The following is an 18985-nucleotide window of genomic DNA, read 5'->3' on the forward strand; positions in this document are numbered from 1 at the left end:
AGACATATTTCTACAGAATAATTCCTATTTAATACTTAACATCAGTCCTTATGTTGATGTCTCTGCAGTCATTTTGGTGGTCTGAACTTCTCTTTTTCTAGTAGTTTCCTCAGGAAGGGCTCATAAGAGCAATATTTCTTGAGTCATAAGACCTTATCTGTGAACTTTTATCTAAAAGTTGGTGTATCTGGATATAAAAGTTATTGGCTAATATTTTTATATCTTTTTACAGATGTTACTTTGTTGTCTCTGACATAAAGTGTTACACCTGAAAAGTCTACTGGAAATCTGATATTCTTTCCCTTGTAAATAACTTGTTCTTTTTGTCAGGATCCCCAAAGGGTTTCTTATCAGGTTCAATGCTTTTATTAATATAGGTCCTGGGTTGGTCTTTTAAAATATCATTCTTAATTGTTTTCCTAGGTATGAGTTGCACCCTTTCAATACATTGTTTCAAGTTATTTTTTTCACGTATTATTCTTGAGTTATTGTTAATGTTATTGTTCTGTCTCAATCACTTACGTTTTCTTCTTCACAACTGTGTATATATTGGATTTTCTTTGCCTATCTTTAATATTTGTCACTTATTCTTGAGTCACTTTTCATCTCTTTTTTTTTAGAAAACCTTCTATTTATTTCAAAACCTTATTTATTAGGCTTATTCACAATTTTGTTTCTAATTTAGTTCATTTCTAAATTGACTTTTTCTTTATTTCTACTTTTTCCTGAGCTCTAGCTTATGAGTTTTAAATTTATGAGTTTTAAATTCTGATTTATATTTTTCTTTCATAATTTCTATTACTTTCTTATTTATTTTGCCTCATTTTGAAATAATTGGTATATCAGTCATAACTCTCCAGAGAAACAGAACCAATAGAATTTATACATGTTTATATTAAGAGATTTATTTTAAGAAATTGGTTCATGTGATTGTGGGACTGGCAAGTTTGATAGGTCAGGCCGGAGCCTGGAAACTCGAGGAAGAATTAATGCTGTAGTCTTGAAGCAGAATTTCTTCTCCAGGAAACCTTAGTTTTTGCTCTGAAGGCTTCCAACTGATCGAAAGGGACTCCACCCACATTATCAAAGGTGTTCTGTTTTATTTAAAGTCAACTGATTGTAGATATAAACCACATCTATAAAATACCTTCATAAAAAAACCTATATTAGCATTTGATTAAATAACTGGGTACTATAATCTAGCCAAATTGACGCATAAAACTATCCCTCATATTACATTACAGCTTTAATTTATTTATTGAGGGGAATTCCCTGGTGGTCCAGTGGTTAGGACTCTGTATTTCCACTGCAGGGGGCATGGGTTCAATCCCTGGTCAGGGAACTAAGATCCCGCAAGTCGTGCGGCATGACCAAAATATATATGTATGTGTGTGTATGTGTGTGTGTGTGTATGTGTATATATATATATGGAGTATGGTCTTACAGAGATGTTATTCTCTTTCTTACTCTCTACTTTTTCTTATTATAACTGTGTGTGATTTTACCGTGATCCTCTTTGTATGGCTCATTTTTTTTTAAAGCATGAAATTAATTTTCTTGCTCTTTAAGGAGGGAGTGGTGGGTCAAAATAACTTTTCTAACCTTTAGAGTTACCTCTTATGTTGTTTTGTAGAGTGTCCAAAAATAAGGCTAATACTTTCTGAGATTTCCAGATTCTGTTTCCCTCCCGCATTTATCTGTAGTTTCTCTTTCCTTTGTTCTTATTATCCCTTTCCAGCTCAGTTGGTATTCTTTTTCCTGTATCTTTCTTCATTATGGATCTTTGTCCTGGAAGGTGTCTTTGGCTCATTGATTTCATTTTTTGTTTGTTTTTTTTAAACTTTTTATTTTATATTGGAGTATAGCTGGTTACCAATGTTGTGATAGTTTCACGTGCACAGCAAAGTGACTCAGCCATACATATACATGTATCCATTCTGTTAGCTGAGCCGATACAGGTTGTGAAAGAATTCACAGAAGTATTAACAAGGGAAGAAAAGAACGTTTTTATTCACTTTGCAAGGGAGGAAAGGGGCTAGACGCATAGAGTGGCATCAGCACTGAAGGTGGGGGTTCGAGTCATTTATTGGTCTTCAAAGGGCAAGGTGCAGGAAAGAGGGGGTGGGTTCATATCTACTTTGGTCCACAGTTGTATCTGAGCTGGCTGTGCTTCTATAGGATGTGGTTTTTCTGAGAATCTGTAACTTTTTGTCTTCAGTAATTTTCTAGTCCTTGGATGTCTGAAGGAGACTTGCTAGTGGCCCTTGACACTACTACTCTATTTTGAACAATGTTAGATGGGTTTACACATTCTCCCCCAAACTCCCCTCCCATCCAGGCTTCCACATAACATTGAGCAGAGTTCCCTGTCCTTGTTGGTTATCCATTTTAAACATAGCAGTGTATACATGTCAATCACAAACTCCCTAACTAGCCCTTCCCCCCATCCCTCCCCCCCTGGTAACCATAAGTTCATTCTCTAAGTCTGTGAGTCTGTTTCTGTTTTGTAAATAAGTTCATTTGTATCATTTCTTTTTAGATTCTGCATATAAGCGATATCATACGATGTTTTTCTTTCTCTGTCTGAGTTACTTCACTCAGTATGACGATCTCTAGGTCCATCCATGTTGCTGCAAATGACAGTATTTCATTCTTTTTAATGACTGAATAATATTCCATTGTATATATGTACCACATCTTCTTTATCCATTCCTCTGCCAATGGACATTTAGGTTGCTTCCATGTCTTGGCTATTGTAAATAGTGCTGCTATGAACATTGGGGTGCATGTATCCTTTTGCACCATGTTTTTCTCCAGATATATGCCCAGGATAGGTCCCAGTTCCTCCTGCCCTTTCAGACGTTATCAGAGACCTCTTGCACTTACTTAGAAATTGAAAAGTGTAAAAATCCCTCTGTTTAGAGTTGCTATTCTCAAATTGTCCTGCCATGGTTGCCACTGAATACCTATCATTGACTGAGGTGTTTTCTTCTAAGGCCTATCATACTTGCTTTCTTTTGCTTTCTTGCTGATATCACATGAGTCTGGTAGTTTTAACTGGTCTGTCTCAACCCAATTTTATTTTGGGATTTTGAGGGATACCTTGTCACTGAGTTTTATTGTTGATGTTGTCCAGTGTTTTTTTGGTGCTGTACTAATTGTTCTCTCCGTGTTTATAAGGAAATTTGAGTAGATTAAAATATTACATCACCACTAATCTGTCCCAATTTGTTTCCTTTTGTAAATTCCAATTTTTCTTCTTTCTTGTATCCTTCTTCTTACTTTTTTGGGTTTTCTCTGTGGTTATTTTATTAGCGTCTTATACTGAAAACTGAGTTTATTCACTTTCAAACTACCTTATTTCTTTTATATATATTTAAGGCTATAAATTTCCTTTAAGGCCTGTTTACATGCTACAGATTTTGATAACATCAACTGCTTTTATTGTTTATTCATAAATATTGTGTAATTTTCATTGTGATTTCTGCTTTACTCCATGAATCATTCAGAAGTAGTTGTTTTTAAAGATTACAAATATCCTAAAATATTTTCTGATTAACTTTATGAGAAATTCTAATTATTTTATTTCATTAATATCAAAGGCACAGTATGTGTGATAATAATACTTTGAGATTGGCTAACACTTCCTTTGTAAATGTGGTCAATTTTGGTAAATGTTCTATGTGAGATTGAAAAGAATATATTTTGTATTGGTTAATTTTAGAAATACACACACACACAGAGTTGACCCTTGAACAACATAGGTTTGAGCTGAACTGTTCCACTTATACAAAGATTTTTTTCAATAGTAAATACTAAAGTACTACACAATCCAAGGTTGACTGAAACTGTGGATGTGAAACCACAGATACTGAAGAACTGCATCTATAAAAGGCTAACTATAAACTATAGGCAGATTTTCCACTGCGTGGAGTGTCAGTGCCCCTAACCCCTGAGTTGTTCAAGGGTCAACTGTAACTACCTTTTTTTCAGGTTTAATCTATGGCTTGAAAAAAGTGTGTTAAAGTCTACCACTATATTTGTGACTTTTAAAATATCTTCTAGTAATTCTATCAAATTTTGCTTTATATACTACAGGGTTGTATCATAGCTTCTGGTGAACTTTTCTCTTTTATCTTCTTATACACTGTCATTAATCCTATAACATCAAATATATGAGATAGCTGGTATTATAATCCCCATTCAAGTAAAACCAATGAAACAATATTTATATATATACATAAAACTGTATACATATATATATGTACATAATTTTATGTAACAATATTAGAAGGTGAAATTGGGCTCCAACTCTGGCTGAAGAGGATGACCAGTGTTGAGACTAAGACTGATAATGTTAGAAAGTGTATGAGCATACTTCCAGGAAGAAAGAGCTTATAAATGAAAGAATGTGGAAGCAGGAAAAAAAGTAGAAATAAGGAAAATACGACTGAAGAAAGTTATGATGATTGTATCACCTTAAGTGTCACCTTCTAGACACTTAATAGATTACTTTTGAAGTAAAATAAAATAAAAATCTTATAGTTGGAGGGAGACTATTGAAGTGTCCTATAAAAGTTGTTATTTTTCCTTTACTTGTACAATTTCAAAGGGATTGAATTTTAGTTATTCTCTCTTTAAATAATGACTCAGAAAATTGAGCCCTACATCTAAACACTGAGATAAAAAATTTTAGAGCAGATTTTTGTTTGAGCTATTTTACCTTCTTTTCCAGATTAAGTTAGAGTATGAAGGAACATTATTTTCTGAGTGGAGTGTGCCAGGAACTTGTTCTATAAAAAATAAAAGGTAAGATATTTGCTGTGAAACTCAGTGTATGTGTAAAAACCATTCATATAGTGTGGACGTTCAGATTCAAGGCTGTGGTTTAATGTAAATTTCTTTTCATTAATAGATGTGAAAAGAAAGACAAAATCACTTTGAAAATAGGAGAGAAGTAAACTATTGCTATATTTCTTTATTTTTCTTATTAGCAAAGAATGGAAGTTTTTAGGCTTAAAAAGTAGTAGGGGAATCTCATATGCATCTATACTTATTTCTCCTTTCCCATTGTTTTTAAATGCTAGATCACCCAAGACAGAACTACGTTGTTCTTCTCCTGGTATTCAGATTATAAAACCAATTGTTACGGGCCCAGTAAGTTGATTTTAATGATAAATTAGTAAATCTTAAATAATCATCCCTGTTACATTTTATTTTGCCTTATTTTTGATGTTTTAACTTAATTTAACCTGTTTTAAATAGTTGACTTGTAACTATAAATAAGAGGTATTTTTAAATTATTGTCAGTATATCATTAATTTTTAGATGTATCTCATAGCAAATTATGTTATGAACTGATACAGTAGTTCCCCATTTATCCATGGTTACACATTCTGTGCTTTCAGTTACCCACAGTCAACTGTGGTCCAAAAAATTTAAATGGGAAATTCCAGAAATAAACAATTCACAAGCTTTAAATTGCAGTTGTTCTGAGTAGCATGATGAATTATCATGCCGTCCCGCTCCATCCTGCCTGGGACATGAATCATTCCTTTGTCTAGCATATCCTACCCATTAGTTACTTAGTAGCTGTCCCAGTTATCAGATCTATTTTTGTGATAACCTTGTGTGAAGATAACCCTTATTTTACTCAATAATGGCCCCAAAAGTGCAAGAACAGTGATTCTGGCAATTCAGATATGCCAAAGAGAAGCAATTAAGTGCTTCCTTTAAGTGAAAAGGTGAAAGTTTTTGACTAAATAAGGAAAGAAAAAATATCATATTGATATAATTATTTTACTTTATTATTATTGTTGTTAATCTCTTACTGTGCTTAATTTACAAATTAAATTTTATCATAGGTTATGTATGTACAGGAAAAAACAGTATATATAGGGCTGGTTTGGTACTATCTGCAGTTTCAACCATCCACTGGAGGTCTTGGAATATATCCCCCGTGGATAAGAGGAGATCACCATATATGATTTTTACATTAGCTTTTTTATTAATAAATATATTAAAGCCCCAGTTACCACCTTAGTGATAACAGTACTCCCAGATAAGTGGGTCTCAGATCATATACTCCTATGACAATATCAACAATTAAAGAGCCATTTCTAGCAGATTTATTTGCATTCCACTACATTTTCTTCAATTCAGGAAAGCTATATGAATGCAAATAAATAAGAGTGATGTTGAATCCTCTCTAGTCAACAAAAATAATAATAATAATAATAAGGAATTTTTTATTGGAATATAATTGTTTTACAATGTTGTGTTAGTTTCTGCTGTATGACGAAGGGAATCAGCTATATGGATACATATATCCCCTCCCTCTTGGACCTCCCTCCCACCCATCCTACCCAACTAGGTCATCACAGAGCACCGAGCTGAGCTCCCTGTGCTATACAGAAGGTTCCCACTAGCTATCTATTTTAAATATGTTAGTGTATATATGTCAATCTATATCTCCTAGTTCATCCCACCCCTTCTTCTCCCTTGTGTCCACATGTGCGTTCTCTACGTCTCCGTCTCTATTCCTGCCCTACAAATAGGTTCATCTGTACCATTTTTCTAGATTCCACATATATGCATTAATATATATTTGTTTTTCTCTTTCTGCCTTACTTCACTCTGTATGACAGGCTCTAGGTCCACCACATCTCTACAAATGACCCAATTTCGTTCCTTTTTATGGCTGAGTAATAGTCCATTGTATATATGTACCACATCTTCTTTATCCATTCATCTGTCGATGGACACTTAGGTTGCTTCCACGTCCTGGCTATTGTAAATAGTGCTGCAATGAACATTGTGGTACATGACTCTTTTTGAATTATGGTTTTGTCAGGGTATATGCCCAGTAGTGGGATTGCTGGGTCATATGGTAGTTCTATTTTTAGTTTTTTAAGGGACCTCCATACTGTTCTCCATAGTGGCTGTATCAATTTACATTCCCACCAACAGTGCAAGAGGGTTCCCTTTTCTCCACACCCTCTCCAGCATTTACTGTTTGTAGATTTTTCGATGATGCACATTCTGACCAGTACCTCATTGTACTTTTGATTTGCATTTCTCTAGTAAATAGTGATGTTGAGCATCTTTTCACATGCCTCTTGGCCATCTGTATGTCTTCTTTGGAGAAATGTCTATTTATATCTTCCACCCATTTTTTGATTGGGTTGTTTGTTTTTTTGATACTGAGCTGCATGAGCTGTTTGTATATTTTTGAGATTAATCCTTTATCCGTTGCTTCCTTTGCAAATATTTTCTCCCATTCAGAGGGTTGTCATTTCATCTTGTTTATGGTTTCCTTTGCTGTGCAGAAGCTTTTAAGTTTCATTAGCTCCCATTTGTTTATTTTTGGTTTTATTTTCATTACTCTAGGAGGTGGGTCAAAAAAGATCTTGCCATGATTTATGTCAAAGAGGGTTTTGCCTATGTTTTCTTCTAAGAGTTTTATAGTGTCCAGTCTTACGTTTAGGTCTTTAATCCATTTTAAGTTCATTTTTGTGTATGGTGTTAGGGAGTGTTCTAATTTCATTCTTTCACATGTAGCTGTCCTGTTTTCCCAACACCACTTATTGAAGAGACTGTCTTTTTTCCATTGTGTATTCTTGCCTCCTTCGTTGTAGCTTAGGTGACCACAGGTGCATGGGTTTATCTCTGGGCTTTCTGTTTGTTCCATTGATCTATATTTCTGTTTTTGTGCCGGTACCATACTCTTTTGATGACTGTAGCTTTGTAGTAGAGTATGAAGTCAGGGAGTCTGATTCCTCCAGCTCTGTTTTTCTTTCTCAAAATTGTTTTAGCTAATTCAGGGTCTTTTGTGTTTCCATATAAATTGTAAAATTTTTTGTTCTAATTCTGTGAAAAATGACATTGCTAATTTGATAGGGATTGCATTGAATCTGTAGATTGCTTTGGGTGGTACAGTCATTTTCATAATGTTGATTCTTCCAATCCAAGAACATGGTATGTCTCTCCATACGTTTGTGTCATTTTTGATTTCTTTCATCAGTGTTTCATAGTTTTCTGAGTACAGGTCTTTTGCCTCCTTAGATAGGTTTATTCCTAGGTATTTTATTCTTTTTGTTGTAATGGTAACTGGGATTGTTTCCTTAATTTCTCTTTCAGATTTTTCATTGTTAGTGTATAAGAATGCAAGAGATTTCTGTACATTAATTTTGTATCCTGCTACTTTACCAGATTCATTGATTGGCTCTAGTAGTTTTCTGGTAGCATTTTTAGGATTTTCTATGTATACTATCATGTCATCTGCAAACAGTGACAGTTTTACTTCTTCTTTTACGATTTGGATTCCTTTTACTTCTTTTTCTTCTCTGACTGCCATGGCTAGAACTTCCAAAACTATGTTGAATAATAGTGGTGAGAGTGGGCACCCTTGTCTTTTTCCTGATCTTAGAGGAAATGGTTTTAGTTTTTCACCATTGAGAATGATGTTTGTTGTGGGTTTGTCATATATGGCCTTTTATGTTGAGGTAGGTTCCCTCTATGCCTACTTTCTGCAGAGTTTTTATCATAAATGGGTATTGAATTTTGTCAAAAGTTTTTCCTGCATCTATTGAGACAATAATTTAATTATTAAATTTAATTTTTAAATTAAATTTCATTTTATTATTAGTAATTTAATTGTTTAATTTGTTAATATGGTGTATCACATTGATTGATTTGCATATAATGAAGAATCCTTGCATCCCTGGGATAATTCCCACTTGGTCATGGTGTATGATCTTTTTAATATGTTGTTGGATTCTGTTTGCTAGTATTTTGTTGGGGATTTTTGAGTCCATGTTCATCAGTGATATTGGTCTGTAATTTTCTTTCTTTGTGACATCTTTATCTGGTTTTGGTATCAGGGTGGCCTCATAGAATGAGTTTGGGAGTGTTACTCCCTCTGCAATCTTTTGGAAGAGTTTCAGAAAGATAGGTGTTAGCTCTTCTCTAAATGTTTGATAGAATTGTCCTGTGAAGCCATCTGGTCCTGGATTTTTGTTTGTTGGAAGATTTTTAATTACAGTTTCAATTTCACTATTTGTGATTGGTCTGTTTATGTTTTCTATTTCTTCCTGGTTCAGTCTTGAAAGTTTATACCTGTCTAAGAATTTGTCCATTTCTTCCAAGTTGTCCATTTTCTTTGCATATAGTTGCTTGTAGTAGTCTCTTATGCTCCTTTGTATTTCTGTGCTGTCAGTTGTAATTTCTCTTTTTTCATTTCTAATTTTATTGATTTGAATCCTCTCCCTTTTTTTTCTTGGTGAGTCTGGCTAGGTTTATCAATTTTGTTTATCTTCTCGAAGAACCAACTTTTAGTTTTGTTGATCTTTGCTATTGTTTTTTTCATTTCTATTTCATTTATTTCTGCTCTGATCTTTATGATTTCTTTCCTTCTACTAACTTTGGGAGTTTTTTTGTTGTTCTTCTTCTTCTTTCTCTAGTTGCTTTAGGTGTAAGGTTAGATTGTTTATTTGAGATTTTTCTTGTTTCCTGAGGTGAGATTGAATTGCTATAAACTTCCCTCTTAGAACTGCGTTTGCTGCATTCCGTAAGTTTTAGGTCATTGTGTTTTCACTGTCATTGTTTCTATGTATTTTTTAATTTCCTCTTTGATTTCTTCAGTGATTTCTTGGTTATTTAGTAGCATACTGTTTAACCTCCATGTGTTTATGTTTTTTACAGTTTTTTTACTGTAATTGATTTCTAATCTCATAGAGCTGTGGTCGGAAAGGATGCTTGATATAATTCCAATTGTCATAAACTTACTGAGGCTTGATTTGTGAGCTAAGATGTGATCTATCCTGGAGAATGATCCGTATACACTTGAGGCGAGAGTGTATTCTGCTGCTTTTGGGTGGAATGTCCTATAAGTATCAATGAAATCTATCTGGTCTATTGTGTCATTTAAAGCTTGTGTTTCATTATTTATTTTCTGTTTGGATGATCTGTCCATTGGTGTAAGTGGAGTGTTAAAGTCCCCACTATTATTGTGTTGCTGTTGATTTCCCCTTTTATGGCTGTTAGCATTTGCCTTATGTATTGAGGTGCTCCTATGATGGGTGTATAAATATTTATAATTGTTATATCTTCTTCTTGGATTGATCCCTTGATCATTATGTAGTGTCCTTCCCTGTTTCTTGTAACAGTCTTTATTTTAAAGTCTATTTTATCTGATATGAGTATTGCCACTCCAGCTTTCATTCGATTTTCATTTGCATGGAATATCTTTTTCCATCCCCTCACTTTCAGTCTGTATGTGTCCCTAGGTCTGAAGTGGGTCTCTTGTAGACAGCACATACATGTGTCTTGTTTTTGTATCCATTCAGCCAGTCTGTGTCTTTTGGTTGGAGCATTTAATCCATTTACATTCAAGGTAATTATCGATATGTATGTTCCTATTACCATATTCTTAATTGTTTTGCATTTATTTTTGTGGGTCTTTTTCTTCTCTTGTGTTTCCTACTTAGGGAAGTTTCTTTAGCATTTGTTGTAAAGCTTGTTTGGTGGTGCTGAATTCTCTTAGCTTTGATTATCTGTAAAGCTTTTGATTTCTCTGTTGAATCTGAATGAGATCCTTGCTGGGTGGGGTAATCTTGGTTGTAGGTTTTTCCCTTTCATCACTTTAAATATATCCTGCTACTCCCTTCTGGTCTGCAGACTTTCTGCTGTAAAATCAGCTGATAACCTTATGGGGATTCCCTTGTATGCTATTTGTTGCTTCTCCCTTGCTGCTTTTAATACTTTTTCTTTGAATTTAATTTTTCTTAGTTTGATTAATATGCGTCTTGGTGTGTTTCTCCTTGGGTTTATCCTGTATGGACTCTGCAATTCCTGGACTTGGGTGGCTATTTCTTTTCCCATCTTAGGGAAGTTTTTGACTCTAATCTCTTCAGATATTTTCTCAGACCCTTTCTCTTTCTCTTCTTCTTCTAGGACCACTGTAATTCGAATATTGGTGCATTTAATGTTGTCCTAAAGGTCCCTGAGACAGTCCTCATTTCATTCTTTTTTCTTTATGCTGCTCTTCAGCAGTTATTTCCACCATTCTATCTTCCAGCTCACTTATTCATTCTTCTGCCTCAGTTATTCTGCTATTGATTCCTTCTAGAGTATTTTTCATTTCAGTTATTGTGTTGTTCATCACTGTTTGTTTGTGCTTTAGTTCTTCTAGGTCCTTGTTACACATTTCTTGTATTTTCTCAATCCATGCCTCCATTCTATTTCCAAGATTTTGGATCATCTTTACTGTCATTACTCTGGATTATTTTTCAGGTAGGTTGCCTATTTCCTCTTCATTTATTTGCTCTTATAGGTTTTTACCTTGCTCCTTCATCTGTAACATATTTTTTGTCATCTCGTTTTTTTTGTTTTGTGGGGCTGTGTTCCTGTTGTGCTGGTTGTTCGGCCTGAGGCATCCAGCACTGGAGTGTGCAGGCAATTGGTTCGAGCTGGGTCTTGGTGCTGAGATGAGGACCTCTGGGAGAGCTTACACCAATTAACATTACTTGGGGTCTGAGCTTCTCTTTACTCCAGTGTTTTGGACTCCACACACCCACCACAGGAGCTCAGGCAAGACCCTGCAAGCCACACAGTGTGGCAAAAAAAAAAAAAAAAAGGCAACAAACAAAAAAGAGCAGAACAATAACAACAAATAAAAAATAAAATAAAATTAAAAAATTAAAAGTACATTAGTAAAAATAAAAATGAAATCACCACAACAAAACAAAACAGAACCACAACAGCAAAACTATATATACATAAAATTTTAAAAATGAAAAAATAAAATAAAAAATAAGATTAAAAGATAAGAATTTTTTAAAAAAAGGCTGGAGGAGGCCTGGGGGCTGTGAGGCTCAGGCCCAGGACCTGCGCAGCCAGAAAAGGCCTTAGCAGGTGGTGGGGCTTAGACCTGGGACCTATGCAGCCAGAAAAGCCCTTAGTTGAGGAGTGGGGGTTAGGTCCAGGACCCGTGCGGCTGGAAGAGGCCTCAGCTGGGGTGCTTAGGCCCAGGATCTGACCGGCCAGATGGGGGGATTCAGGCCCAGGAGGCTTGCCAGGGTGCAAGTGGCAGGGGAGATGCTGGCCGTGTTCCTCTCTGATCCCCCAATCCCCAGAAGGTCCCTCTCCATCCCCATCAATCCCCACACCATGAGTGGGCCCCTCCGAGTGTGGGAACCTCTCCCCTCCCTCAGCCTCCCTCAGGGGTGCCAGTCCCATCCTACCTCCAACTTTTCTTCCCCCCCTCCTTCCTTCCCATGTCCTACCTGGTGGCATGGGGATTCCTTCTGTCCCCTTGAGGGTGTCTGAGGTCCTCCACCAGCACCTAGTAGATGCCCTACTTGTGAGGAGACACAAACTGTGTCCTCCTACTCCACCATCTTCACTCCACCCCAACAATAAGGAATTTTAAAGCAATCGCACTGTATTAGTTCGTAACAAAGTACTGGCCACACACCTTATAGTTGATGTTCCCACATAAGTGTATCTAAAGCCATTGCTGTGTAGAGACTTCATGTGACAAGTCCTGCCCGTACTTTGGGGCTTGTGCCTTCTTTTTATTTTTTTTTATTTTTTTCCCATGAGTAAAGTGTTTCTCTAAGTTCTGTTGCTTTCCTTTTACTTAGTAACCTGTATTTTCAGGGAACAGGTAGACAGGGTGAAGTGGGAGAGGCCAGATGAATATAGTAATTCACATTTCAATCCCTGTAGATTGAAAAATATTTGAATTTGGCTTTTTGAGTTTGTGTGTTTACCAGTTTCATGAACACAATTCCTGAGGAAGTAAATGATTTCTCTCCCTTTTGTTATGTGTTGGAAGTCCACATAAATGTGTAATGTTATGTAAAAAATATGTACACACTAATACATGTATATATAGGAATATCTTTGTCATTTATATATAGTGTTATCAGAACTTACAGCCTTTAAGGAGGTATGTGTGACTTTTGAAATGCACTCAAAAGACCTCAGTTATAACAACAAAAGAATGTCTCCAAGCATTGCCAAACATTTCTTTGCAAGCAAATTCATCTCTTGTTGAGAACAATTAAACAAGAAAATTAATTGAGTTGTGTTTCATTGAGGAAGACTTTCTAGGAAAATTCACTGTTTTCCTTTGTACAGTTGCAGAGAACACTTCTGTGTCCAGATATTGGTTGGTGGGTGGTGGTTCAACGTTGACTAATTCTCCTTTATCAGCTGGGTGTACTACCATTCAAAGTTCCAGCAATATCTACCAAGAGTTAATGTCACATCCCACAAGTTAAGGGCTCAGTCCCACAAGACTGCCCCCACTTCAGTTGCCAATTGCAAATCCCTGGTTGTCACCTATACTTCTGACTGACTGGTGATAAATCCAGGATCCCATAACTTTCTCCTCAATTTCAGTAATTTGTTAAACAACTCAATTTGTTAAACACAGCAGAACTCAGGGAAACACGTTTACTGGTTAAAATAAAGGATATGGTAAAAGGATCCAGATGAACAACAAGGTCAAGAAGTACATAGGGCAAGGTCCAGAAGGGTTCTGAGTACAGGAACTTCTGTCATTGTGCACTTGGGTACATCACCTGCTGGCCTGTGGATGTGTCCACCAACCTGGAAGCTCTCTTACTCTCATACTTTAAGGACTTTTATGGAGACTTCATCAAGTAGGCATGATCGATTATTGACTCATTTTCCAGCCCTTCTCCACTCTCCAGAGAATGGGGGAGGTTGAGCTGAGAATGAGAGGCTGAGCTGAGAATGGGAGGCTGAGCTGAAAGTTCCAAGCTTTTAACCATGGGTTGGTTTTTCTAGTGATCAGTTCCCAGCCAGGAGCCCACCAAGAGTTGCCTCATTAGAACAAAAGGAATTTAGGGGCTCTGTGCCAGACGTTCCTATTACTCAGGAAATTAAAAAGTGTTAGGAGCTAGGAGTCAGGAACCAGGGTCAAAGACTAAATATTAGGAACTGGGGGTAAAATATACATATGATATATATATATATCTCATATGTGAAAAAATGTATATATATAATTTTACAAAGACAAATATAATAGAAACAATCAGTCATCTAAATTTATCATAGTTTCTTTTGCATTTTCTTTTAGGATTTAGAAGAAGAACGCTATTTATCTGTGGACAGTTCTCATACTTGCTTTCTGTGGTATTATAAGGTTATGTAAGTAATGCAGAAGAAAGGTAATTAATGTGTTTTAAGAGTATTTAGCTTTAGTTAACCACAAATTGATTATCTGCATTATAGTTTCCATATAAGCTTTTATTCACCAATCAAGATATCCTCAAATGTACCCAACTAATGCCCAACTAATAGTGAAGAACAAACAGTAAAAATAACAATAACAACCACTATTTGAACATATACTGCTTCTACATGGTCATACTTTATGTAAATTAGCTATGTCAGTTTTCATAATAACCAGTTAAATGTAAGTATTACTATCTTTATTATAAATGAGGAAATGTAAGCTTGGATAGGTTAAATAATTTGGAAAAAATATGCAGCTACTAAAAGATAGCATTGGAAATTGACTCTGGTTTTTCAGATTACAGGCTTCTTTTGTTTCCATTGTATACATTATATTCCAAAAGCACTCTCCTTTTCTTAGATAGCTCTTCAAACTCTTTTTAACATGATGGTGAATGAATATAACTAAGAAGGAAAAACTGGTACAAGAAAAAATAGTTAATCGCATTATAAAATCAATAAGTAAAATGCATCAATGAATCAGAGTTTTTTTTTTTTTTTTGGTATCATAGTCCAAGCATATCCTAAGCACTGTGTAGGATAAAAAGAACTGTCTTATGTGGTCCCTGCTCTCCAGATGACTGTAATGTACCTAATTCTTTTTATCTACTTAACATCCCTTCCTTTGAGGGAACCATCCCTCCCCTATTCTGTGGTGAAATTATTAATTTCATGTGATTTATGTGGTACTACCTCCACAACCCCACATTTCATTGGCCACAGCAATTAGTTGAGGATGGCCATATGACCCAAACAGAACCTATCAGAATACTTGTGTCTTCAGTAAATCATAATTGTTGCCGATAATTTCACTGTCCTGGTTCACGTGGTCCCTTAAAGTCAGATGGCTCTGCAGTTTATGTGTAACCTTTGAATTGAAAGTCCTGATAACTAGATTTCAGCAAGCCCCACCAGGAGTACACATTTACCCATTCTTCACTGAATTACTGCCACTCTCCCAGAGTCTTACCAAGAAGCAAGGTTATGTAAGTAATGCAAAAGAAAAGTAATTAATGTGTTTTAAGGGTATTTAGCTTTAGTTAACCACAAATGGATTAGCTGATATATTTGTCTGTACTTGAGCAGATGCTGCATTATCTGTATTACTATAACTTTATTTTTTAAATCTTGAGAAGTGATAGTACAAATACCCACCCCACCCTGACCCCAACTCTTGTCCTCCTTCAGGAATTTCTTAGCTATATCATGGGCCTATTTTTCCTTCCTATAAATTTTTGGAATTGGTTTGTCAAATTCTACAAAAACCTTAGTTGGGATTTTTATAATTTGTCTAAATATTTTAATCAATTTGGGGTGTCTTTCTACTCCTGAATAATATATAACCCTCCATTTGCTTAGGTCTTTTTACATGTCTGCCAATAAGATTTTGTAATTTTTAATAAAGGTTCCAGGACATTTTTATTAGACTTATTCCTAGGTACTCTTTTTTTTCTTACTATTATAAATAGTCAAATTTTTTAAATTACAATTTCTAACTAGTTATTCCTGTTGTATAGGATACAATTTACTTTTGAATGTTGATTTTTGCATTCAGCAACATTGCTAAACTCTTATATTGTGATAATTTATTTATATATTCTCTTGGAATTAAAAAAAATCAGATTACTTGCAAATAATGATGATTTTGTTTTTCCTTCTGATAAGTATGGCTTCCATTCCTTTTATTCTTACTGCATGTCTAGAACATCAAATACAATGTTTCTTAGAAGGGTGATAGCAGGTCTCCTTATTTTATTCCTGATCTTAAAAGGAAGGCTCTCATCATTTCACTATTTTGTATAATATTTGTTACAGCTTATGAGTTAAACTTTACCTGGTTAAGGAAGTTCCCTTTTATTCCAAGGTGGCTGTGAATTTTTTTATGAATTGGTGTTGAAATTTATTCAAAGCTTTTTTCTCTTCCACATAAAAGTTCATACAGTTTTTCTCTTTTGCTATGTTAATCTGATGGATAATAGTTATTAATATTTCCATATTAAACTAACCTTGTGTTTCTGGAATAAGCCAACTTGGTCTTGATGAATTAACTTTCATATACATTGATAGATTCCATTTGCTAATATTGTTTAGTTTTTTTGTATGCGAATATACATGAGTGAGATTGGCCTGTGGTTTTACTCCCCTTGTACTATCCTTTTCTTCTTTTGATATCAAGGCTATGCTAGACTCATCATGTAAGTTAGGATGAGTTGTTCTTTTCTATTCTCTGAGAGATTTTGTATAAGATTAGAAATATATGTTCCTTGAATATTTGATGGAAACTTGCATAGAAATCTACCTGGACCTGGAATTTTTGAGTGTATGGGGGAAAATTTTATAACTATTAACTCAATTTCTTTAATGGTTAAAATCCTATTTTGGAGTTCTAATTCTTATAAAATCCATTTTTGTAGTATTTTTTTTTCCAGGAATTCATCCATGTCTTCAGTTAGCAATTTTAGTATCAATTTTAATGTCATAAAGTTGTCCATAATATCCTCTTACATTTGTTTAATCTCTGAAGTAATTGTAGGTATGCCTCTCTTTTATCATTTCTAATATTTTTATTTATGCCTTCCTTCTATTTCCTTGTTCTTCTTCCTAGAGATATTTCTATTTTATTAGTCTTTTCAAAGAACCATCTTTTGGCTTTATTGAGCTTTTGTATTGTTGTCTATTTTATCTCAATTTGTTTTTTACATTATTTCTTTTTTTGAGTTTGTTTTTCTAAAATTTTTGAATTAGTTATTTAGCCTACTAGGCTTAAGACTTCCCTTTTTTTCAAATGTATGTGTTTAAGGAAATAAAATTTCTTCTAAGTACCTCTGTAGCTGCATCAACAAATATTGGAATATCTCATAATTACAATTTTTCATTACTGCTCAGAAATAATTCTAGTAACTGCTACAATTTGTTTGACCAATGAGTTGTTTAGAAATGCATTTTTAAATTTACAGACATGAGTCTTTTAAATTATTGTTTTGTTATTGAATTCTAACCTAATTGTATTGTGATCACAAAAGTGTTAGAATCAAATCTTTGGCTTAGCATGTAGTCACATTTTATAAATGTCTCATGTGTAACTAAAGAAAATATATTTTCCTATTGTTGGATGAAGTATGCTATTTATGTCCAGTAGATCAGGTGTGTTAAGTGTACTGTTCAAATCTTGTGTACTTATTTGACTCATTGTTGACTTGATATTGGCTAAAATTTCCCACTATGATGGTAGATATGTCACTTTTCCTTGTAGGTATCTAAATTTTTGCTTTTTATTTTGAGTTTATCTTTTAGGTGCATATAACTTTAGAATTATTAAGATTTTTTGAAGAATTGAGACTTTGTTTGTAGTGACCTTGTTTCTCACTTGTAATGCTTTTCACCTTATGTTCTGTCTTATATTAATATGTTCATGTATCTTTAACCTTTGATTTTCAAGGCCTTAGAATTATTTTTCATTGACTTCTGGCTCCTGCTATTTCAGTTGAGAAGTCTGCTCTCTGTCTAATGGTTTTTCCTTTTTAGGTAATCATTATTTTCTCTGTAGCTGTTTTAAGAAGTTCAACCTTACCTTTGGAGTTTTGCGATTGTAGGTTTCTTTATATTTATCCTACTTTTGATTTATTATAGTTCCTGAATCTGAAGATTAAAGCCTTTCATCAATTCTTAAAATTCAGTTACTGTCTTTTCAAATACTGGTTTTCTCTCATTCTCTTTCTTCTTTCTTTTTAAATTTCCATAATAGAAACATTCCACCATTTCATTCTGTCCTTCCTGATGCTTCAGATCTTTTCATATTTCCTATCTTTTTATTTCCCATGACTCATTCTAGACTATTTTTTCAAATGTTTCTTTCAGTTTTCTAGTTCTCTCATCATCTGTTAAAAATTTTTAATTACTAAAATCCTACTATCTAGAGGAAAGTACCATTGTATACTATATTCTACCATTTCTGCATTATTGCATCCATAACTGCCTATGTAATCTGTTGGGTGCAGTGCAAAATGAATATGGCGGGCCTCTGGTTCAAAAGCCAAGGGAAAAATACCATTAAAAGTATTAAATATAAAGCTTTTCCTTTCTTCTGTGGTCACTCTCTACCCATCATGGCACTTTTTATTTGGAATTTAATGTCATGCTCTCTTGGACATGAGAATACTCTTGGGTCAATTGCAAACTCATATAGTCACCAGGTTTAGCATGTGTGCAGCCCATTAGCTGCTCAGTTTTCCCTCTCAACAGTCATTGGACTGACATATAATACTTCAGCCAGAGATGGGGTCTGAAGAAATCAAACCAGACATCTTCCCTTACAGTGGGCCTACCACCTCAACCCATAGCTGATAGGCATCCCCCAAGGATATTGCAACCTCTGCACTGTGACACCCTTGGTACCTGGATTGGGGGTGGGTAAGAAGCTCATCCCTGCCTAGATGAGACCTCCATCAGCCACACCATAATTTTGCTAGCTGGGGTATGGGGAGGACAATTGCTGGCATGCCTTACTTCAAGATGTCACAGGACTTAAACACCCTATGCTGACCCTCCTCATACCTGAGCCCAGAACTAGTTTTCAGGACAAGGAGTGAGAAGGGGAAGGCCAGGCAGGACCCAAGGTGCCAGGGCATAAATGAGTGGGTGGCCAAGAGTCTGTCCCATAGGGAAGATAGGTAATAGGAGACAGTATTACATGAGCCAAACCTCCAAGTGCATGCTT

The 18985-nt window shown here is 35.0% G+C and overlaps 1 protein-coding gene across 1 annotated transcript in view; it reads left to right on the forward strand.

Annotated features, from left to right (window-relative positions):
• Nucleotides 1-18985, forward strand: part of CATSPERE (catsper channel auxiliary subunit epsilon) — a 264815-nt gene that overhangs the window by 32778 nt on the left and 213052 nt on the right. The window contains exons 3-5 of the mRNA XM_059940988.1: nt 4736-4809; nt 5088-5157; nt 14111-14181. Coding sequence (XP_059796971.1) covers nt 4736-4809; nt 5088-5157; nt 14111-14181 — 215 coding nt within the window. The remainder of the gene's footprint in view (nt 1-4735; nt 4810-5087; nt 5158-14110; nt 14182-18985) is intronic.

Source organism: Balaenoptera ricei, chromosome 1, assembly GCF_028023285.1.
Source record: "Balaenoptera ricei isolate mBalRic1 chromosome 1, mBalRic1.hap2, whole genome shotgun sequence".
Lineage (NCBI taxonomy): Eukaryota > Metazoa > Chordata > Mammalia > Artiodactyla > Balaenopteridae > Balaenoptera > Balaenoptera ricei.